General features: G+C 48.2%; 2 protein-coding genes across 3 annotated transcripts in view; both read right to left on the reverse strand.

The window, feature by feature from the left end:
* Positions 1–23839, reverse strand: part of Plcg2 (phospholipase C gamma 2) — a 134605-nt gene that overhangs the window by 36777 nt on the left and 73989 nt on the right. The window contains exons 8-19 of the mRNA XM_051201733.1: positions 19607–19650; positions 18889–18961; positions 15057–15158; positions 13472–13590; positions 11341–11426; positions 9370–9490; positions 8564–8732; positions 7282–7386; positions 4735–4824; positions 4074–4249; positions 3790–3990; positions 1645–1764 (exon numbers count right to left, since the gene is read on the reverse strand). Of these exons, the coding sequence (XP_051057690.1) occupies positions 1645–1764; positions 3790–3990; positions 4074–4249; positions 4735–4824; positions 7282–7386; positions 8564–8732; positions 9370–9490; positions 11341–11426; positions 13472–13590; positions 15057–15158; positions 18889–18961; positions 19607–19650 (1406 nt within the window). The remainder of the gene's footprint in view (positions 1–1644; positions 1765–3789; positions 3991–4073; positions 4250–4734; positions 4825–7281; positions 7387–8563; positions 8733–9369; positions 9491–11340; positions 11427–13471; positions 13591–15056; positions 15159–18888; positions 18962–19606; positions 19651–23839) is intronic.
* The window catches only part of Cmip (c-Maf inducing protein), a 319144-nt gene continuing 304606 nt past the window's right edge, over positions 9302–23839 (reverse strand). For both annotated transcript variants that reach the window (XM_051201736.1, XM_051201737.1), the window contains one exon: positions 9302–9315. The gene's annotated coding sequence lies outside the window, so the exon portion shown is untranslated. The remainder of the gene's footprint in view (positions 9316–23839) is intronic.

Consider the following 23839-nt stretch of genomic DNA (forward strand, 5'->3'; position numbering starts at 1 on the left):
CACACAGAACAGAACTGGAGAGAGTGTTTGCAAAGTGAACATGGCAATCTGTCCAGGCTCAAATATCTAAGGAACTCGAGGAACTCAATAACAAAAACAAAAAACACCTGATAGAAAGTTGGCAAAGTTTCTAAATAGACATTGGTCAAACGACACATAAACATCCAACAGGTAAGTGAAAAATGTTAAACCTCTTGATAAATGGAAACCAAAGCCACCATAAGCTATTACCACTCATGGGTCAGAACAGTTGGTATCCAAAGGATATGGTGGCACACATTTTTGCCCCCAGAATTCACAGTCAGATAGAGGCAGGCAGGTTTCTGTGAGTTCCTGGTTAGCCAGGGCTACACAGGGATAATTAATTAATTAATTAATTAATTAAGCTAGATGAAAGCCCTTGAAAGAGGATTGTTGAGGGGCAGCAGCAAACTGGACAACCCCATGGCAGCTGTGCACATCTGGAAGCTACTGTGCAGGACCATGGACCCGGAATTACCCCCAAATATGAACTTCAGAGTCAGTCTTTCACATGAGGCCGGCTGAGCCACAGGCCTCCACAGGCCTCATCGGGCTCCCAGCTGATCCTGTAAGGAACGGCACAGGCTGTGGAAGTAGACTGACTCAGCCAAGTGCTTGACAAGTCACTTAACCTCTCTGGGCTTCTATTTCCTTACTTGGAATAATTAAGTCAACCCACCACAGACCAGCCAGGGTCTGAGACGTAGTTACACAGATATATAAGCTACTGCCATCGGCAGAACACCAAGAGGACCTGGAGAGAGGGAGGGGAACCCTTGGTGACCGGGGTCCCAACTTGTGGAGAGGTGGAGTGTGGTGGCCGGGTGAAACCGACAACAAAGGGAGTAGGTGCTGTTGGGGGCAAGCCCACATCTGGCCCGTCCAGGTTCAGTTCCTAGCCCCTACCCACATATGTCTAAACAAGTCACCAACCCTCACTGTGCCTCATTTCCTGCTGTAGGAAATAAGAATGATGGGCGAGGTGGCCAATCAAAAAAAAAAAAAAAAAAAAAAAAAAAAACCTGGCATGCAAGCCTGACGACCTGAGTTTGTTCCCCAGAACCCAGGGGAAGTGGAACTGAGAACCAACTCCACAAAATTGTTCTCTGACCCCCACATGACACTACGGACCGCATGCCCACATACCATAATAATAAATTTCTTAAAGGAGGGAAAACCAAGATGGTAGTCACACCTACCTAAATTTGGGGGTTACTAGAAGTTAATACAGAAGATAGAACAGTATGACCATGGGGTGGGAGAGGAGAGAGGGACTTTGCCTAATACTTGGGACACATACACATCTGTTGTTGTCCTCACCACTTCCAATGGGGTCAAGGACATCGAGAGGCAACTCTGTCTCCACTCAAACTCCCTTCCTTGGGCCCCATGCCTGTCCTTCCTACACCTCCTCTTGAAGTACTTACCTACACACACACACACACACACACACACACACACACACACACACACACACACACACACACACACACACACCACACACACCACACACACACACACACACCACACACACCACACACACACACACACACACACCACACACACCACACACACACACACACACACACCAGTGCCTGCCTACCTGAAGCAGATGGCACCTACCTGAAGGTGATGGCATAGGAGTCCGTCCCTTCTCGCTTCCGGATGAGGAAGGCTCCATCTCGGGGAATCCGCATCAACATGTCCTCCGCTTCACCCCTGCTCAGCCTGTCATAGTACCACCTGCGTCCAAAACAGGAAAACAAGCTGGTGAGAACCTTCCCAGACTGAGAGCCAGCAGGAGACAGAATACCAACATGCAGGAACACCTAGGATTGGCAGAGAAAACAGCCATAGAAATTACACTGAGACTTCCTCGACCATATGTCCAAGGACAGCGATTCCTATCGAACTTTTATTTTATTTATATTATTCAATCACGGGGGATTAATCTAAAGTCACATGGATGGTGGGCAAGCGCTCTCCCACTGAGCTACAGCCAAAGCTTTATGTTTTGTTTTTCACTTTGGAGGCAGGGTCTTGCTAAGCTTTTTTCAGACATGCTGGCATTGAACTAGCAAACTGCCTGCAGCTCTGCCTCCCAACCAGCTGAGATTATGAGACTGAGCCAACATGTCTGGAAGAAAGGCAGACCCCAGTAGTATGAGGAGGTCTACATGAAACTCAGGAGGATAAATGCCCTCATCTCTGCCTACCTACCATCCCAAAGGCTGGCAGTGCTACAACAATATGCCTTGGGTCATCTGGGGCAGGGAACAAAGAGAAGGTTCAAAAGACTCTGGTTACTAAAGCTACAAGATGACAAGTTTAGAACAGCAACTGGTATGAAAATGTAAAATGTTAATTATATATAATATGTTAATGATATAGATAAATGTTAATAATAGTATAAAATGTCACTAAAAATTATCTAGCTTCCTCCAAAACAAAAATGTTAGCAGCCACCTCTTAAAAATTGTCCTGGTATTTCTGGAATGTGTTGACCTCTGTGCCAGGCATATCCTGCAATACTCTTTAGTAGATAAAGACATGAAAGGCACACGCTTGTGATGGCTATTTGGTTTCCTTTGATTACAGGAAGGAGCTTTGACCAGCACAGACACAGAAGACCCAAACCAGCCTTAAAATTGGAGCCCCAGACTTCAGGGTTCTGAAAAAGAGGAAGGGGAAAGAAGCCATAGAGAGGAGGAAAAAAAGTGGGAGTTTAAAAAGCAAAAAGTCTGGCAGTGGTGGCACACACCCTTAATCCTAGCACTTGGGTGGCAGAGGCAGGTAGATCTCTGAGTTCAAGCCAGCCTGGTCTACGGAGCAAGTTCTAGGACAGCCAAGGCTATGCAGAGAAATACTGCCTCGAAAAACAACAAAAGTGGGGCCTGGAGAGATGGCTCAGCAGTTAGGAGCTCTGATGGCTCTTGCAGAGGACCCAGGTATGTTCCCAGCACACACACACACACACACACACACACACACACACACACACACACACACACACAAAATGGTTCCCAGCTGCCTGTAACTCCAGTTCCAGGGGACCTGACATCCTCTCCTGGCCGCTGTGGGCACCTTATACATACAGGGCACATAAATACATGCAGGCAAAACCACTCATATTTTCTTTAACTTAAAAAAAAAATGCATGCTACTTGCAGAGGACCCAAGTCCCTTTCCCAGGATCCATGTCACAGTTCACACTTGCATATAACTCTACCTCTAGGGGATCCAACTCCCTCTGCTGGCCTGCATGGTCACCTACACATGCACACACACACACACACATAGACCTACACATGCATACATGTAAATAAACCTACACACATACACATAAATAAACCTACACACAGACACATAAATAAACCTACACAAACATACACATAAATAAACCTACACACATGCACACAGACCTACACACACATACACATAAATAAACCTACACACACATACGCATAAACCTACACACACATACGCATAAACCTACACACACATACACATAAATAAACCTACACACATACACATAAATAAACCTACACACATACACATAAACCTAAAGAGCAAGCAAGGGAGAGGAAAAAGAGAGAGGGTGACAAAGGTCTGGCTGGTAGGAAGAGGTCACAGGGTGGTCCCCAGGAATTCGAATGTCCCACAGGGCCAAAGTGAATGGGCTTCTGGGAATGAGAACCCCATATAGACCCCGGGTGGATGTGACCCATGTGGGTGGGGTACTCCCCCACACCCAATCATAGAACCTACGGCTTGGACTCGTGTGGGTTGGGGTTGGGCACTGGGTCCGTGAGCCGCAGCTCGAACTCTGCACAGCGTAGGTGTGCCTCACGGTAGTGCTGGATGAGGGCGTAGATGCTATTGAACGTGAGGTTGTCTGTCAGGTAGTACTTCATGACCCCACCCTCCATGGTGGACCGGATTCGACAGTGCTGCACCCGACCAGACCGCCTGTTGGGAATAGGACAGAGATGTCATCAGAGCCAGGCAGGACCTGACACACCACCTCCCAGCCTCAGAGGAGGGCGCATTACCAGAAGGAGAGTGTGTAGTCGTTGGGGAAGGTCTCGCTCTCACGCACCAGGAAGGTGCCATCCTTGGCCCCTGTCTCAGCACAGTATTCTTGCAGTAGCTTCTCTGCACTGGTCCTCCTCTCCACTTTCTTATGGAACCATTTCTCCCCAAAATGCAGCTCCGTGGGAGGAGTGTCCTGAAGCACAAGGAGTCAAAGGGGCTTTGTGACAGCTCCCGCTGTCTTGACAATTCTTCATTAATGTCAGTTTCCGGGAGTCCTAAGACAGGGGCTCCGGAGTTTCCAATACCAGAAGCCTGAGCTCACCCTGGGCTGTACTCAAGAAAAGCCCAAAGATGGACTTTGAAGAGAACATCTAAGTCAGGGCAGGGGGCGGATCCATCACCTCCCCCAGGGAACACTCACTGATCCTAGACCTTAAGCCAGTCCGTCCCTACAGGGACCAGGAAAGAGCCTTGAATCTTATTGGTTAAGCCATAAGGCCAGCTAGCCAATCAGGAAAAACCAGTTAAGGTTTGCTGCTCAAAGCAATGGATCTTTAGGGGTGAGAATGCTCTGGCCAACCCAGATATGTGAAGCCTTACACTGTCTCCAGGTAGGGATCTTCCTGAGACAAGCCCAGCTCCAGAAGGCAAGGGCAGGACGGGCAGGTCTCCACCTACCTGGACCAGCTCCTCCTCCACAGCCTGTTCGATGTCATCACTGAAGGACAGCTTGGCATCAGCAATGGCACAGTAGTGTCGAGTCCATTTCTAGAGAGCCAGGCTGGCATTAGTGTCCCCCAAGGCTTCAGGCCCATTGACTCTAGGGACCTGTGGGACATCACCCCAGCATTCACTGGGGACTGCCCTGCTCCAGTTTCCACATTTATAACGAGTTTACAAGATGTGCTCTTTAAAACACCTGCTTCTGGATTCTTGGTATTTTTCAGGACTTTTTAAATCAGCGTCCAGGAGTAGAGGAGAGTGAGTAGAGAATTTCTGCTGCATTGCTAATGTGCAGCTTTTCCGAGCAAATGAGATTATTCACCCTCATGACTAATTTTAATAATTTACCTAACTCTTCCTTGGTCCTGGAGATCCAACTCAGGGCCTTGTGCATGATAGGCAAGGGCTCTGCCACTGAGCTACATGCACAGCCTATTACCTTTCTGGACAGTTTCAGACAACTGACCTAACAACATGTTTATATTTTACTATTTTGTTTTTAAATTACTGTGTGGAATAATGGGTTTGGGGGACAGGGTGTCACACACACCACACAGAGGCAGGTGAATCTCTGTGAGTTAGAGATCAGCCTGATCTACATAGCAAGTTCCAGGCCAACCGGAGCCATATAGTGAGATCTTTCCTGCAAAAACAATTCATTGTGACATTTTTCATACATACATGTCATTGTACCTGACCAGATTCATTCCTCTGTTGCCTTTCATGATCCCTCCTCCCCGTGCTTCTCTCCTTTCTCCGTAAATATTCTCTTCTACTTTTATGTCACTCACATACAGGAAGCACTTATACAAGTCCAAATATCTTTATATGTATATGCATTTATATGTAATAAATACATAATAAATATATATTGAAAGGGGGGTTGTGTGTGTGTGTGTGTGTGTGTGTGTGTGTGTGTGTGTGTGTGTGTGTGTGTGTGCTGCATAAATGCAGTGCCCAGGGAGGCCAGAAGAGGGCATCAGATCCCCTGGAGCTGGAACACAGATGGCTGTGAGCCACCCAACGTGGATGCTGGGCAACAAACTCTGAAAGAACAGCAAATGCTATTAACCACTCAAGTCATCTCTCCAGGCCCCAGATATGTAAGTATTTTTAAAAAACTAGAATTTAAAAATATATGAGATAAATGATCAATATACTTATTTTATCTCTTAAAATCCCAATTTCCAGATGTAAATGCTATAATTTCATTCTTAGAGGCTGAATCAGACTCCACTGTAAATCACATTTCATTGTGATTTACTTAAATTTTAACTATTTCATATTTATTATCTATATCATATTTATTTATGGGTGCCAGGAGGTGTGGGAGAAGCATTAAAGCTTGAAAATTTTACTCTACCACAATTAATAATAATAATAAGCCAGATGGTGGTGTCACACGTCTTTCATCCCATCATCCCAGCACTCGGGAGACAGAGGCAGGCGGATCTCAGTGAGTTCCAAGACAACCTGGTCTACAGAGTGAGTTCCAGGACAGTCAGAACTGGTACACAGAGAAACCCTGTCTCGACAAACAAGAAGGGGAGGAGGAAGAGAAACAAGAAGAAGATGATGATGATCAGATTGGAAGATAACAGCAAAACTGCTAATATACATGCTGAGAAATGGGAAAAGGACACAAGTAAATGCTACAGTTTAAACCAAAGCCTATTCCTACTAGGACTATGTATTATAGGGTTGCTTGTAACTGGTAGTTTTTGGGGGATGACTAAGTCATTGGGCACCCACTTCATAAAGGGGTTAAGCAATTCATTGACATGTTCATAACAAAATAAACAGTTGGAAGCCGGGCCTGGCTGAGGAGATATCACTGAGGTTGTGCCTCTAAAGGGCTGATCTCTTATCTCTTATCATCTCTGCCTCCCATCCACCACGAGGCGAGCATCTTGGCTCCTCCACACATTCCCCATCAAGATGCTCTGCCTCCTGATGTACCAACACAGATGTAACACAGAAGCAAGTGTTCCAGACTGAGCCCTCCAAGATAATAAACCAAGAGAACCCCTCTTTCTCCCAAGCTGCTTTCTTGGAAGGGCACTTAGTGACTGTGATAAACTTCTACCTAACACAGCAGTAAAGCAGAATATGATTCACAACGTGGTGACAGTGTCACAGCACTGTGGATGTCCTGGCTGCTGTGGGTACAACAGATGGTCTTGTTTGGGAACTTGTTTGGGTCTTGTTTGGGTCCCTACAAGACCAAGGCAGAACAAGGGGTAAGGGGCACTCAGCCAATTGTGCAACAAGGAAGAGCCCTGAATCTAGGGTATATGGCAGTCTTCAGTGTTTGTCTGTGTATTAGTACATATTTAATTGAATATGAAGTTATTTGGAAATATTATAATGCAAAAAAAGACAAGTCACATGGCTCCAAATGGGGCAAAGGCCGGGATAGTGCCATACTTTATGGCAGGAGCCTAGGATGGCTGAGAGCCAGCACCCACAGCTCTATATGGGGGGAGGGGAACCCAGGCCCACCTGGTCGATGGAGTCCCACATGTATAGCTCTCCCTGGGTCTTGTGCTCATCTTTCTTGTCCTCTACGTTGACATCGATGTCACCTCGGGGGCCCAGCTTCTTATGCTGAAGGGGAGAAAGTTCACATAGCCCTCCTCGCTAAGGATGCAAGTTCAGAGTCTTTGAACCAGCAAGACTTCACCCACCATCAGCCACCCAGCATGCACCTGCTCCCTCCTACCCCAGATCCTTTGATGGCTCATCGTTCCCAACAATCTCAGCTCTGTTCTTGGAGACCTCTCTTCCCTCAGAGGCACCCTCCTTACCTACTCAGTCTAAAATTAGCATGTCCTCTGTCCCCCACTTTCTATCCCTGCCTCTTTTCCAGCAGGTGCCCTGCTTCTGTTTCCTTATGTTTTAGGTTGGGCTTTGCAGGGAGGTGGGGACTGAGTGAAAGGGAAAAATGTTACTGACATGTATAGGTCAATGAGATGCAGAGTTTCCCCTTCCAAACTCCCATGTCCTTTCCCCTCACCAAATTCTAACTCTCGCTTCTTGGGGGCCTATGGAAGCCCCACTGAAAATCCCTACCCTGTAGAGAGAGTAGAATATCAGGATCCTTGGTCCCCAAATCACTTTGAGAACCAAAACCCAAAGCTGCTAGGATATTCTAACTCTTAGGAGGAATATAAACTTGTGCATGCTTTATTTCACTATTTATCTGGTCTCTTTATCCTAACAACACAAATATGCAAATGTTGAAAGTCCCCAAGGGCAGATAAAATCATGCATGCCCTCCATAGAACAGGAATACCAAGCCCAGGATCCCACTGTTAACTCACACCTGCTTAGCAGCTATCCATACCCCATAATCTGGGTGCTCCCAAGGGCAGGAATGAGACCTGGGCCACTGGAACCCCTCCAACACTCACACAAGACTGACTCGCAGACAGGCCTGGTGAGGTTTACCCAAGAATGCATGAGTTCCATTTGTGTTGTTTTCAGATCGAGTCTCACTATGTAGCTATTAGGTATAAAATTGATGATAACAGGAGCACAGTGACAAGCATTCTACAGATACCCACTTACACCTGTTCCTGCCAAGGCAACCAGGTAACGGGGTTCAATGTCCCCCCCATTACCAGAGGGGCACAGAGGCACACAGAGGTTAAATGACTAAGATCTTGCCCAAGATCAAAGAGACTGTAAAGAAGATGAGACCCGGAGTCTGGCACTGGGCCTCTGGCGCCATTCCTTGATGATGGCAACCGTGGTAGACAGCTGCCCCTACACTCATCCCTACCTTGATAATGATCTTCTCTCGAAGCTGGCTGGGTGAGGGCAACTGGTCAGCACTGGCCTCCGTGGGCTTTGTCAACAACAGGTCTCCTAACACTTCCTTGAACACCTTGGCCATGTAACGCTGCTGCTCCACGCCGCAGTGCTCCTCGATGGACAAGATTACGGGGAAGCTGCAGGTGGCAGAGACAGTCAGCCAGGGGAAGGGAAGCAGGGACCTTCCTTAATTGCCTGCACTGGTCAGGAAACACCTCCAAAGCATGGTCCCAAATGAGCTCCCCCTTTATATACGTCCATGACAGCAGCGTCTTTTCATCATGACAGTCAGCTGACAGAGTCTGAGTAGCTGCCTACTGCACCATCTCTGTGAAACTAAAACTCGGCCTCATGGGGGCTAAAGAGATGGTTCAGAGGTGAAGAGTTCACAATGCTCTTTCTCTCAGAGGACCCCAGTTCAGCTCCCAGCACCCACATCTGGCAGCTCACAGCCACCTGTAACTCCAGCTGCAGGGATCCCATGCCCCTGGCCTGCTCCAGCAGCTGAACTCACATGCACATACCCACACGTACACATGCATCTAATTAAAATAGCAAACATGATTTCTAAGACCACCATCATTTCATAGGGCCATTTGCCAGTATCTAGCAAAATGGAGCCCAAGCTTCCCAGGGTTTGGAAAAAGTGGGCAGTGTGCACATGCACATGTGTGTGTGTGTGTGTGTGTGTGTGTGTGTGTGTGTCTGTGTCTGTGTGTCCAGCCCTAGCAGCTTTCCCTTTACAGACACACCTGCAGCACATCAGCCACTGACCTGGAGGTGACAAAGGCGTGGTCTCGGATGGCCTGAACAACGTCATCAAACTTGATCTTGGTGGTCCGAGTCCAGCCATGGTAGATGATGGGTTTGCCATCAGGCCCATCCCAGCAGTCCACTGAGGGGAAACACAGCTGCTCAGCACGAGGAAGCATAGCCCCCAAGAGGGAACAGGTAGACAGGGCATGTGGCCAGGCTGAGAACATGAGGTTAGACCCAGGTCTCCACACCAGCTCCATTTCCAGGGCTGACCCAGGTTCACGGGCACAAACATGATTGTGTCTACAGACTTACAAAACACAACATGCTTCCCTAAAAATATCCTTCCAGTGCACCTTTCTTCATAAGATATTCATAATGGGTTATATTTTCTTGCATCAGCTGTTCTAGGCTCTCCTCTTTTACCAGTAGAAACAGAGTAAGAGCAATGAGTCAATTTCTTAAAGGTTTGTGGTAAATTGTGCAAATGAAAATAAGTCCGTGGGGGGCTGGAGAGATGGCTCAGAGGTTAAGAGCACTGGTTACTCTTCCAAAGGTCCTGAGTTCAATTCCCAGCAACCACATGGTGGCTCACAGCCATCTGTAATCGGGTCTGGTGCCCTCTTCTGGTGTTGAAGCAGACATGTAAGTAGAGCATTGTAAACACAATAAATAAATCTTAAAAAAAAAAAAAAAAAAAAAAAAAAGAAAAGAAAAGAAAAGAAGTTTGTGGGGCTTGAACATCCCCCAGGAAGCTGGAGCTGGGGGCCTCTGACTTCATTTTCCCACAGCTTTTTCCCAAAGGGAAAAGCACAAACCCAGGAGGCCCACGTGTATCTAACTGCCACTAAGCTCTGACACAGGATAAGCAGGTTTGAAAACACGAGGTGCAGTCTGTAGTTTGGGCTGTTTTCTCAGCCACACACATGGCTGAGACTTAGGAAAGTGTCACCAGACTTGATTCCTAGATTAGCAATATATAAGGCCAAGGAGGAGGTTTTAGGGGCATTGAGGGAGTGTCCTTGAAAGGGATGGGGAGCCAGCTTCTTCTTCGTCCTCTCCTAGCTTGATGGAAGCATTGGCTCTACCACATTTTCTTGTCATGGCCTGTTGTTGGAAGCCGAAACAACGCTCCCAACCCAAGACACAGAACGGGAAGCAAACCTTCCTCCAACACAAAGTTAACACCTCAGGTTACTAAGGTAAGTAAGATGCTAACTAAGCCAAACATCTAGGAGCTTTGGTGACAGAATGAGTCTGGGTAGAAAAGACCCAAAGATGAGCTGAACAGTCAGTTCAAGGGATAAAGCATTTACTGTGTAAGCATGAGGACCAGAGTTCAAATCCCCAGAACCCATGTAGATGCTGGGCAAGAGGAGACAAGGGCAAGCTGGTTAGCTAGACTAGAGCTACAGACTCACTGAGAGACCCTTCCTTATAAATAGTAACTGAGGGACACAACTGATGTCAACTTCTGCTTTTTATGCACAGGGAGATACAAACGTGTAAACACACACACACAAGGCTCTGCCACCTGCCTGGCCCCAGCTGTTCCTGACAGTCCCTTTCATGGTTGCTCTCAAGGCCTCAGCTACAGGCATGTGGCTCCTGGATGTGTCATCCTAACAGGGATATATCAGTGTTCCTCGTAACAGAAAGTGATCCTTGCTGCTGGCCCCCAGCTTCCCACTGTATTAGGATTCTTTCCAGGTGCCCCAACCTCTTGCCCCACCAGATGGCACTTCTTGCTTGGGGGCAACTGTCTTCTAGGGGAAAATCCTCAATCACCTTCTTTCCTGGAGTTGCTCTACATGAACACCCTTCAGCTTGTCCTCCTCCCCCTCCTCCACCAGCACAAGGAGCCCTCAGCTTGTCTCCCTCCCCCCTCTCCCACCAATATTAAAGACTTTAACACCAAAAGACAACAAGGAAAGGCTGAGCTTCCTGGCTCTGCTCATCACATCATCTTGGCCAGAACAGAATACTCACACTCTATGCAACGACAGCCAGCACGCAGACAGCGGATATATGCTTCTGTGGAGGACTCACTACGCAGCTGGTCCCCCGTGAGGTACCTGAGGGACAGAGAATGAGAGCCATGTCAAGAAGGCAGTACTGCACACAGTTCATGCTTGGCAACTGTGGTGGTTTGAATGAAAATGGCCCCCAGAGACTATTAAGGAGTGAAATATCAGGAGGTGTGGCCTTATTGGAGTGGGTGTGGCCTTGCTGGAGGAAGTGTGTCACTGGGGGGACAGGCTTTGGGATCTCAGATGCTCAAGCCAGGCCCATTGTCGCAGTCTTACTTTCTGCTGCCTAGGGGTCCAGATGTAGAACTCTCAGCCCATCTCCAGCACATGTCTGCCTATACTCCACCATGCTTCCCACCATGATGACAATGAACTCTGAACTGTTAGCCAGCCCCAATTAAATATTTTCATTTGTAAGAGTTGCTATGGTCATGGTATCTCTTTGAAGCAATAGAAATACATAACTAAGACAAACCACTTGAGCCCAAGCCCATGAGCCTGAGGTCTTCTATCTAGAAACATGCAGGCTAAGGACTGACCCACACACATGCCATCCTGAGGCCTTGGGCTTGGGACCACCAATGAAATGTGCATAATGGCTACCTGATCAATCCAAATGCAATGAAGATGGTGTGCTCCTTCTTGGAGACCTAGCTGAAGGTGTCAGGAGCAAAGAGAGTGTAAGCTATGGACCCCTGTAGCTGCCCGCTGGCCTCTGGGTACCAGTAGAAATGGACCCTAGCTTCATTCTTGAGACTCAGGGCCAGCTCAGGCAGGCTCAACAATTCCTGTAAGGATGTATGGTGCCACGAACCTAGTCAACAAAGACTGCCATAAAATCATTTTTTTCTTTAAACAAACAGTAGTCATGTTTCTGAGTCTGGCTTGTTTCACTCAACAGAATGGTTTATGGCTACATCCATTTTCTCACAAATGTCATGACTTCATTTCCTTCACAGCTTCTTAAAATTCTATTGGATTTAAGTGTTGCACAAACACACACACACTACACTTTCTTTATCCATTCTTCTGTTAGCCCATTTATTTCTTACATTATTTAGGAGTGTTTTTGATGCTTTGAAAAGTACAAATTGCTGCATCTTTGCCTTCTCTCCATGTCACCCTCCTTCTCAGGACATTCCCCGACTGTCTCTAGGCTTGGAGAATCCACTGTCCTAAGATATGAACTCAAGACATCCCACCTACCCATTCCCCTGGAAAAGATTTCACCTTCCCAAATACCTAGAGGATGGCACACTGGGGGTCTGGCTCATGCCCCACCCTTGAAAAGGCACTGGGGGAAGTACTGGTCTACAGTTCTTTTCAGCCTAAAGATCAAAGATTCCACCCTCATCCTGAAGGCTGGCTAGACACTGACGTCGGACGGCAGCATCCCTTCTAAGTGCCTTGATCCACCCTACTCTTTTAGAATCAGCATAATTATCCAAAGAAGTGAATCAGAGCATGCCACTCTGGCTGAAGTGGCCGAGGCTCCCTGCTGCCCTGTGACTTACAAGCTTCTGCTCAGGCTGGCCATCTGTCCTGCTGCTATCCTCCCAGACTCTTCACCCCAGCCTTAGAAACACCCCCCAACTGCTCCTGTCCCAGGGCATTAGCACATGCAGCTCTCACCAGGCAACTCTGCTCACCAGACCCTCAGTTCAGCCACCAGCTGGTGCTTGGAGCTGGCACTCAGTGTTCGCCATCTTCTCCAAGCACCTGAGAATGTAACTGCTCCTGCCTCATTCGCTGATGCATCCTCACACCTGGTAGGCAGAGAGACTGGCCCAGGGTAGATGTTCCACAAACACTGGCTCACTGGCTGAGTGAATACTTCCATGGCATGAAGATCAAATCCCCGAAAGCCAGCTTTGCAAACTTGCTTAGAAGGCCACAGATGAAGCATAATCATCCCAGTACTAGCTGGAAAGAGCAGATTCCCCTAACCCTCTCCAGGACCTTCTGAACAATGTGGTACTCCCTCCCCAGCCTTTCACAGCCAGCTCTGTCAGAGCTGTGCATGGAGCCACCAGCTGGCTGTTATCACTCTCAGTGCTGTGGGGCCAGCTTAGGCTCACCCAGAAACTCACGTGTTGTGGGAAGAGGAGATCCAGTAATGCGACAAGGGATTGTTCATGTCCTGCATGTCCACTACATCATACTTCTCCTCCCAGATGCTGTTCTCCCGTGAAAACAGGTACGTGAGGAACTGAAAGGCATGCCAATGTGGAGTTATGGTGGGCAGAAGGCATGGAGGCTACCTGTTTCTAGCTGGCACCCACACAGCCAGATGGCTCTGACACATGGCACCCATAGATGATCCCCGGACCTCAGTTTCCCAAGGTTTCAGCAGGTGGCTCGTACTGTAGCCATCCTTTTCAACATAAGCACTTCACAGACCTACACATCGTTCCCCTTTATAATGTGTGTTCCAAAATGTCTGCTGCTGCTGTGAAAGCACCGGCTGCCCACACCAGAGCTTCACGCCACACCAGTGACTAACCATCTGTGAGCCCAGTGCTTGGCATCAGAGTCAGAACATTACAGTTAGTGTGGAAAGACACCGGGCCTAGGGGCTCAGGTCTGTTGTTCCAGATACTCAGGAGGGTGAGGCAGGAGGATAACAGAGTCGAGGCTTGTCTGGGCTCAGTGAGTTTGAGTCTGGACAACTTATTGAAAACTGAACAAGGAGGGCTGGGGATTAGCTGGTGGTAGAGTGTTTGGCTAATGAGTCCGAAGCCCTTGGCTCAAAAATGTGTGAAACGGAACACAGAACAGGGACAGAGTTTCCTATCCCGACTCTTGGCACCTTTATAGGAAAAAAAAGAAAGAGCTGGAGAGGGTTTCATGGGTCAAGCATGAGGGCATGAGTTTGAACCCCAAAATCCACATGAGAGCTAGATATGATAACACATGCTATAACCCCCATGATCCACCACTGAGATGAGAAGTAAAAACAGGAGAAACCCCAGGCGCTCCAGGCTGGTGAACCTGGCATACACCACAGCCATAGAGAGATCCTGCTTCAAATAAGGTAGCAGACAAGGACCAGCACTCAAGGCTGTCCTCTGCTACGCACACATACACACACACACACACACACACACCAAGGAGGGGGGAGACAAAGTGAACGGTAAAAAAGTGTAGAGTTCTGGGGGTATAGGTCTGCGGTAGAGCATCTGCTAGCATGCTGAAGGCCCTGGGTTCAATTCCTACTACTGCCAACACAAAGAGGCAGAGAAGGTATCTAGGAACTTTCCTACCCACCTACTCTTAACACTTAAATTATAAATCAGAAACACTTCTGAGCTAGTGCTCAGAAGTACATTTCACTGCTATACACTAAACAGCCCATGTCCCTTCTGTCCCTCCTCTGCCAGCTGTACAAGGTCAAGAGTCATTTAGAAATGACTTGCAGGACCAGCCATTTTACCATTTGTTCTGTTTGGTTGGTCTCTCCCTGGTGGTGAACGCCCTCTAGTGGCAAAATCAATAAACTCACCCAGGAGAGAATCAGGAAAGTGAAAGTTGGGACTAATCCCACCTGTGAAAACCACTTCCCATGGAGTCTGTCTCAGGGCACCTGACAGTGACACCTTCTGAGAGAAAGGGACAAAGGAAGACACAGAGGTGAGCCAAAATGTCCTGCTCATGTGACAAGCCCAGCTCACTCACCTCATCCACAAACAAGAAGGGCTCTGCGGTTTCCCTCATGGTGTCGTCAATAAACTTGGTCATCCGTTCCCGGACTTTGTTCAGATCCTGAGCCCATAGCTCCTTCAAGATGACAAAGACAACACAGAATTACCAAAGGGGCAGGCAATGTCCTTCCCAGGACCTAATCAAGGTAACCAAAGACTGAGCCATTATCCAGTTTCAACTGTACCTGCCATCCAGGCTCATACACCAAAGCCCCATCCCAGCATGGCCTGAGCAAGGGGTGAGCAAACGCTTTCTGCATGGGCCATAGTGTTAACTGCTGTTATCATTCAACAGCCACCACAGTGTGAAAGCAACCACAGACCAAATTCAGGCTATCAGCATGGCTGCATCCCAGTAAAACGGCATCTACAAAAGCAAAGGCACCACTAGCATATGAATGGCAGACCATTGTCTTGCCAAGAACTTGTAGGAAACACTAGACCACTCCCTCCAAGTGTCCGCGTGAAGTAGCCAGGGAGCACGGTGAGTTCTGCCACTGTTGCAGTTTGATTGTAAAATGTCCCGCACAGGCTCATGATTTTGGACACCTGGGTTCCCAGATGAAAGGCTATGGAACCTTCCAGATATAGAAGTCTTGCTAGAGGAAGTAGGTCACTGGGGGTGAGCCTTGAGGTTTTATAGTCCAGCCCTATTTCCTGTTCTCTACTTGCTGACTACTGAGGCAATGTGATCAGCCTCCTGCTCCTACAGCCATGCTGTTCCGGCTTGCCACCGTCTCTTCCCAACTACAACCGACAACAGCTCTAACTCTAAGCCAGAATAAACCCTTCCTCTTCCCCTGAAACTGTTTCTTCTGGTCACGGTAATGAGAAAGTAACTATACAGCCAGTCTACTAGGGTGTGGCCCCTGGCTCAGCCAAGGTGACAAGTTGAATGTCTTCTATGTGTCTCCTTGTCCATGAGTAACAATAGTTATGTAGTGCATGGGTTTGGGGGATGGGACCACATGGAATCAGTTGTACGCTTTTTACTGCACGAAGCCTCCAGTCCCATCCCTGTACGATCCTCTAGTCTGCATCATCTTGTAAGTCACACAATGTTACTGTCACATAGAGAAGAGGACACACAGGCTCAGGACTACCTCAAGAGGATCTCAGGTCTCCAGAACTCATAAGTAGCAGGGTCAGGTTCCAAATCACTCAACGTGTCCCTCGGTCAAAAGGACCTAGATGGATAGATAATACACATCCCCTCCTCCAGGGGTCAAGCATGTAGTGCCACCCGTATCAACAAACCCAGTGCTACTAGAAGATTGCTAATAGAACTTGGGACTGCTGTAGCTGAGCAGACACCAGAATCTTCCCAAAGAAGTTTGGGATGCCAAGATGCTATGGGCCCAAATGCATCTAAGGGATGGTGCATTGGCTGGAGGGTGAAGGTCCCTGCCACCAAGCCCAACATCCTAAGATCTGACCCCTGTGGTTCTCATGGTAGAATGAGGGTGTCTAGCAGCTCCTGCAAGCTATCCTCTGACCTCCACACATAGGCTGTGCCCAACAGAATTCACTCCCCACTTCATTTAACATCCTCCGGTCTTGAAGGCTCAGGCTAGGCAAATAAAACCTCCTCTCCATCACCTTCATTCAGTGTCCCATGCTGACAGTGTATACATGACAGATATTAAAATCTTCACTTGCCATTGCCCAGCACACAAGCCAGCAGCCACCACTATCCAGCTTAGGAGCTGCTGAGCTAGTGGTACATGTGACTCTCTGATCATTAGCTTCTCTGTGGTCAATAAAACCAAATATAGAGTGAAGTGTAACAGTATGGGAGAGGCATATCAGCTACTCAGGAAGCTGAGCCGGGAGGACGTCAAGTTCAAGGCTAGCCTGGGCTACAAAGGGAGTTTGTGGACATATTGAGAAACTTGGTAAAACATGTCTTAGAATTTTTTTAAAGTAATTTTGCATTGTTTTTGTTTGTTTGTTTTGTTTTGTTTTGTTTCGTTTTATGCCTGGAAATACAGCTCAATGATAAAGGACCTGGCTAGCATGTGTGAGGTCCTTGACTCAATCCTCAACACCAAACAAACCAACAAATCCAGATACAGTCCACGTTAACAATAAGAACAACAACAAGAACAGTAAAAAACCATCCTAGGAGTGTCATGGCTGTGATCTCAAAAAAGTAAGTTCTTATCTGTGAGAGACATGTACTGAAGTATTTACAAACTGAAAGATGCAACAGCTACATTTACTTGGGGGTCCTGTGCCATAGGAAAAGGGGAAGAGAGAAACTCACTCATATGCAGAAGGGTGGGAAGGTAAAATTACATAATGTTCCTGTCTTCTCATCTGAGAAATGGGTATATATGTGGTTCAGCACTGCCTGGCTGTCCACATCAGGTGGTGTGTGTGTGTGTGTGTGTGTGTGTGTGTGTGTGTGTGTGTGTGTGTGTGTGTGTGTGTGGGGGGGAGGGAAACTGGGGAATATGGGGTATGTGTGCAAGTCTGTAGGTGCCTGAAAGACCAGAAAAGGGCATGGGATCCCCCAGGACTGAGCTGTAGGTGATGGTGTGTGGGTGCTCGGAAGCAATCCCGGGTCTTCTGGAAGAACATCAAATACTCTAAAGTGATGAGCTATCTATGCAGCTCCTAGAATATAGATGGGGTTTTTTTGGGGGGGGGTGAAATTTAATAAAAGAGAAACTGGTCAGTGAGATTAATGGCATAAGGAGAAATATCAATAAGGACTCCCCACATATGTTAATAAGAAGGAAACTTAGGCACAGAGCAGTCCAGCCACCTGCTCAACACCACACAGCTGGTGACTGCAGGTTTCCTCTCCCTGTCACAGCCTCTCCCCCTCATTGCTACTGGTGGGACGTGTGGGCCTTCTGTATGGGGCTATGCGGCCATCCTGTGTGTCACAGGGGAACATTTAACTGCGTCTGCCTGCCAGACACCATCATGGTAGCCGAGAATGTCCACACACTGGAGCGACCTGGCACCATCAGGTAATGACACCCCACAGGAGACCCCTGTGACTGCCTCAAGCATGCAGACACCATCGGTGGAGACTTATCTCGTCCTCCAGAGGACCTGCAGGTTTACTCAGCCTGGCTACCTCCTCTCACCCAGAACGGTCTCCCAGGAAGACTCTCCTGAGGTGGCTTCAGGAGAAGAGCTGACACCAGCCAGGCGAGGGATGACTTGCTCAAGGCCTCAAGCACCTGTCCTGGTCTGGCAAAGTCCCCTTCCGCTGCACGTTCACTGAAAGTGGCGATAGGGTTCGATGGGCCACTGTTTACCTTTCCAATTTGTGTCCCCTTAAACTCCTTCAGTTGTCTTTACTGCTCTAGTGAGTCTCATGGGCTCGCGGAGATTGAAACAGCACACACGGGGCCTGCACGGGTCTGCACCAGGCCCCCTGCATATATAAGGCTCTCAGCTTGGTGTATTTGTGGACTCCTAACAGTGGAGGGTGTATTCTGACTCTTGCCAGCTCTTGAGACTCTCTGTCAGGTTGTCTCATCCAGCCTCCATATGGGGCTGTCTTCTCTAGGAGGTCTGCTCTTTTCTGAAGAGGAAATGGAGGGGGAGTGGATCTGGGGGAAGAGAGGGAGAGCTAGGAGTGGATGGGATGTATTGTATGAGAGGAGAATCTATTTTCAACTTTAAAAAAAAAAAAAAAAAAGCGGTAACGGGAGACTGGGAATTTGAGGAGGCCCAGTGGCGCTGGACAGCAGTCTAAAGCCCCGCCCCACCTCAGGGGAACCACAGCTGTTCTGTGTGTCCAGAGGAGCACTGTGTCCTCACACCACATCCTGCAACTCTCTCACCTGTTGTTCGTGTAGAAGAAACCTCTGGAAGTCCTGTAGGTAGACAGCAGAGGCGTCAGGCCTGTCTGTGTTCCTGCCCTCAGAGAGAGTGAGCGGTGGTTAGAGAGAAGGACATTTGCAGGAAAAGGTATACCTCTGCCCTGAGCCCCAGCCCCACTATGCTGAGCATGCTACTAACCTAAAAAACAGAGATAGAAGAAAGTCAACGAGAGGCCCCAACAAGACAGCCTTAGAGGTCCCGGACAGCATTCAAGAGCTATAGGAGGTCTGAGGAGACCAGCAATGAGTTCAGAACACTCAGACAGACAGAACCAGGAGCCCAGAGCAGCAGCAGACAAGGAAGAGACACATTGATAAAAGAAGGGAGGGAAGAGAATGGGGAGGGCGGGAGGGAGGAGAAAGGAAGGGAGAGGGGGAGAGGGGAGAGGAAGGGGAGGGGAGGGAATGAAAGGAAAGAACAGGGAGAGAAAGGAAGGGAGGGGAGGAGAGGGGAGCCCCTGAAGCCTCAGGAAGGAAGCATGAGGTTCACAGTTCTCTCTACAGAAACTTCTAGGCCTTCCTCATAACCCTCCACATCCTACAGATGCTATTCCTTCACTCATGCTATGCTACAAAATTGGTGTCAGTAACTACACACAGTACCCACCCACCCCGCCACCAGAGGCCAGCTTGGCACAAGGACACAGCCCTGAACAGGAAGGTGTCTGGGGCATCTCACCCTAGAATGAACACAGAGGAGTCCTTCTTGAATTCATCAAGTATCTGAAATGAGAAACATGCAGAAAATAAGAGTATCAAAAAAAAAGTGGCTCATGACAGTGAGACTTCTGTTTTAAAATTACACTGGGCTGGAGAGATGGCTCAGCAGTTAGGAGCATTTGTCATTTCTGCAGAGGACCTGGGTTCAGTTCCCAGATCCCACATGGAAACTCACAGCCATCTGTAACTCCAGTTCCAAGGGATGTGACATGCTCTTTTGAACTCCACAGGCCCCAGGCACACACAAGGTAACACACATAAATGCAGGCAAAATGCTCAAATATATAAGATACAATAAATGTAACCAATAATAATAAAGAAAGAGTTATTTTTTTAATTACCAAAGCAAGTGTCCTGGTTAGCTTTTTGCCACCTTGACATAGGCTAGTGTCATTTGAGAAGAGGGCCCTCAGTTGAGAAAATGCCTCTGTGGAGATTGCCTTAGGTTAAGTCTATAGTGCATTTTCTTGACTAATGATTGGTATAAGCAGACCCAGGCTACTATGAGTGGTGACACCCCCTGAGCAGGTGGCCCTGAGTTATGTGCTGAGCAGCACTCCTCCATGGCTTCAGCTCCTGCCTCCAGGTTCCTGCCATTTGAGTCCCTGCCCTGACTTCCCTCAGGGGTGCAGTATGGCCTGAGAGGTGTAAACTGAAATAAACCCTTTCCTCCCCAAGTTGCTTTTAGTCATGGTGTTTCATCACAGCAATAGAAACACGACTAAGACATCCAGGGTGGTTCAGCACAGGCAAACCCACAGATTCGAGATAGTACCTACATTGTTGCAAGGACAGAAATTACATCATCTCAATGGATGTAAAAGAAACAAAAATAAACAGTACTTAACAATGTGGTATTGAATGTGGTGGTAGCTACCTGTAATCCCAGCACTCAGGGGGCTAAAACAGGCAAGGAGTATCGTGAGTTCAAGACTAACCCAGACTACACAAGGAGACCTTGTCTCAAAGAAATAAAGGCAGGAACAGAGATTGCTAAGCAGGGAACAGCACTGGCTGCCGAGCCTGATGGCTTGACTTTAATTCCTCAGACTCACATTGTGGAAAGAGAACCGATCTCACAAGTTGTTCTCTGACCTCTACAACCATACCATGGTACACACCCTCTTTCATCCCATGCCATGCACAAATAAAGAAATAAATGGCATTTAAAATTTTGGGGTTTTTTTAATTTTGTTTTATTTTTAAATCAATAACTAGAGATATAACTCACGGTAAAGTGCTTGTTTATCTAGGTTTTATCCCCAGCACTGCACATACAAAATATACATACCACACCCCACACATACACATATTACACACACATATACACTACACCACATACATATACATGCTACACACATACACACACACACACACACACACACACGCAGGCACGCACGCGCGCGCACGCGCGCGCACACACACACACACACACACACACACACACACACACACACACTAGAACCACCTGGCTTGAATCTGAGCCACTCCCACAAGCTCATGTTTTGATGGCTTGTTTCCTGCTTGTTTCCCAGCTGGGAGGGACTGCAATTTTGAAAGGCCATGGAATCTGGAGGCAGGCTTAGCTCATGAAGAAGGTTCCAGCCTGGCTACCCCTGCTTCCTGGTCCACTGTGATATGAGGTGTCTATGTCACATGAATCCGCCTCCACAGGTGCCTTCCCTGCCCCAATGGACTGAAACCGTGGGCCAAACCTCAGTCTTCCATCCCTGGTATATCCTTCTGTCTAGGTACTGTAGTCCCTTATGCACTGCTGTGTTCCAGCTTGGTGTTTCACAGATGATCCTTTTACTGTTCAATTTCAATAGGAGAAAAGGAAGACAGGACTGTGCCAGCACTTTCCTCAGGGCCCCAGGGACATCAGTTGCAAGTGTGGTGAAGGAGCTGAGGAGTGCCTCCCTCCCTCCTGGCTTCCGTCTGCACCAGCTTGCCCGCTGAACACTATGTGTGCATACACACATACATGTATGTACACATACAAATATGCACTCACACACAGCTGCATGCAAACGCATATGTTTGCACAGATTGAGATACACATGGGCACACACATGTACTCATGTGCATACACACAGCCACACACACTCCTTGTCTGTTTCTAGTTAACAGCCTGGCAAATCTCTCTGCCTGCCTTGTCGGTCTGGTCAATAGCCTGCAACTGTGTAAAGGTGAGGATTATTCCAGGTGGAAATGGCCCTGTGGTCACTGGTCGGTGACAGACACATCGTAAACAGCTCTAGTCCTACAGCCAGGTCCTCTGGCCATCCACAGGCTTGGAGAAGTGGGGCTTCTGGTGCCTGGGTGTGCCATTTACTCTGGAGATATGCCAGGTATCTCATCACCAGACTGAAGGCTGGGCCACTGTTTCTAACTCAAGCACTTCCCCCATTCTTGTGTTTCTTTTGAGGAGGCGGGGCTTCAGGCAGGGCAGGGAGCTTACTGGCCTCATTTGGTTCTTGGCTCATAAGCCAGTCAGGGCATAGAAGGCGTTTCTGGGTAAGATTCTGTGATCAAATCTAATCCAACAAGAAACCTAGGTGGACACTGGGGTCTGGGTAACTCCAGACATTTGTGAGCCTGTCCACCCAGCAAGATGTCATCGAGGTCAGAGGACATGCCCATGTCAGACACAGTACCTCTTGGGTCATGCAAACAGCTGTTGCACAAGTAAGATGGGTGACTAAAATAATGACAGCTCAAAGGCTGTAAGAGCAGCTGCCTTTGTCTAAGGCTGCGGAAGAAGAAAGGCACCCGCTGGACAAGGGAAGGGGCCATGCCAAAGGGAGGGAGGAAACAGCAAGGCCCACAGGACTGCAGATGGGGAACTGAGTTTCCTTGGAGCTGGAGGCTAGCAAGCTGACAGCTGTGGTTACTCACTCACACTCTGCAGGTGGGAGCCATAAGTCTCTAGGAGCCCAAGGACAGAGTCACCAGGACAGAAGCCAAACAAAGTCACTGCTAACCTCTGCTTGAGGGGACACACACACACACACACACACACACACACATACACACACACACACACACACAGAAGACACACACACAGAAGCTTCCTCAGGCAAGAATCATCTGCATGATTCCAAAACACTCCACTAGAACATCAAGTCGCTTCTGTGAATGTGGACCCCTCCCTCCCACATGCAGATCTGTACAACCTGGATGGACAACTTCTTCTTCTCCTCCTCCCCTCTTTCTCTTCCTCCTCCTTCCCCTCCTACTCTTCCCCCTTCTTCTCCTCCCCTCCCTCCTTCTCCCTCATCGTCTTCATTCTCATTTTGTTTTGTTGAGACAGGGTTTCTCTGTGGAGCCCTGGCTGTCCAGGAACTCACTTTGTAGACCAGGCTGGCCTCAAACTCAAAGATCCGCCTGCCTCTGCCTCCTGAGTGCTGGGATTGCAAGTGTGCATAGCCATGGACTTCTTTCTTATTGGATACACAATCCCAGGCCCGGCCCTAGGTGGCCTCTCAGGCTCTGTGACCAGCTTTTTCTTCCTAAGAGTTTTCTACTCTTCCTAGAACATGCTCTAACCATGGGGAATGTCACAAACTGGACCAGGATGAGGCCAAGAAGCAGCAACTAAGCAGCTGTTCTGTGACCGTGTTCATTAAAGAAGTGACTCAAGAGCCAAGATTTGCCTCCAGATCCTACAAGAAGGAAATGAGTGGCCGGGGGGGGGCGGTGCATCTGTGATCCCAGCACAGGGGAGGGTGAGACAGAGGATCTTGCCTTTAAGACTATCCTGGGCTACACAGTGAGACTATGCCTCAAAATACAAAGAGAAAGAGGAAGCAGGGAGGGAGGAAGAAAAACGAAGAATGAAGATGGGAAGAGAAGGGAGAAAATGAAGTAACGAAGCCCTAAGTGCACTTGTGGAGGTCAGAAGACAAGGCAGGATTCAGTTCACTCCTTCAACCATGTGGGTCCCAGGAATCGAACCCAGGACGGCAGGCTTGGCAGCAAGCCTCTTTACCCACTGAGCCCTCTCACTGAAATTGTTTTCACCACAAGTGTTCTAAGAATTAACAGAAAGCATCCATGGCTGGGCATCAAAGTCAGTTGGGAAATGTGAAATCCTGGTTCTGCGGCTTACAGCTGACCAGGGGCATATGACCTCCAGCAATGCACCATTCTGAGCTTGGTTTCTGCACCTAACCTCCCATAGGGCTCTGTG

Source organism: Phodopus roborovskii, unplaced genomic scaffold (genome assembly GCF_943737965.1).
Source record: "Phodopus roborovskii unplaced genomic scaffold, PHOROB, whole genome shotgun sequence".
NCBI classification, from domain to species: Eukaryota; Metazoa; Chordata; class Mammalia; order Rodentia; family Cricetidae; genus Phodopus; species Phodopus roborovskii.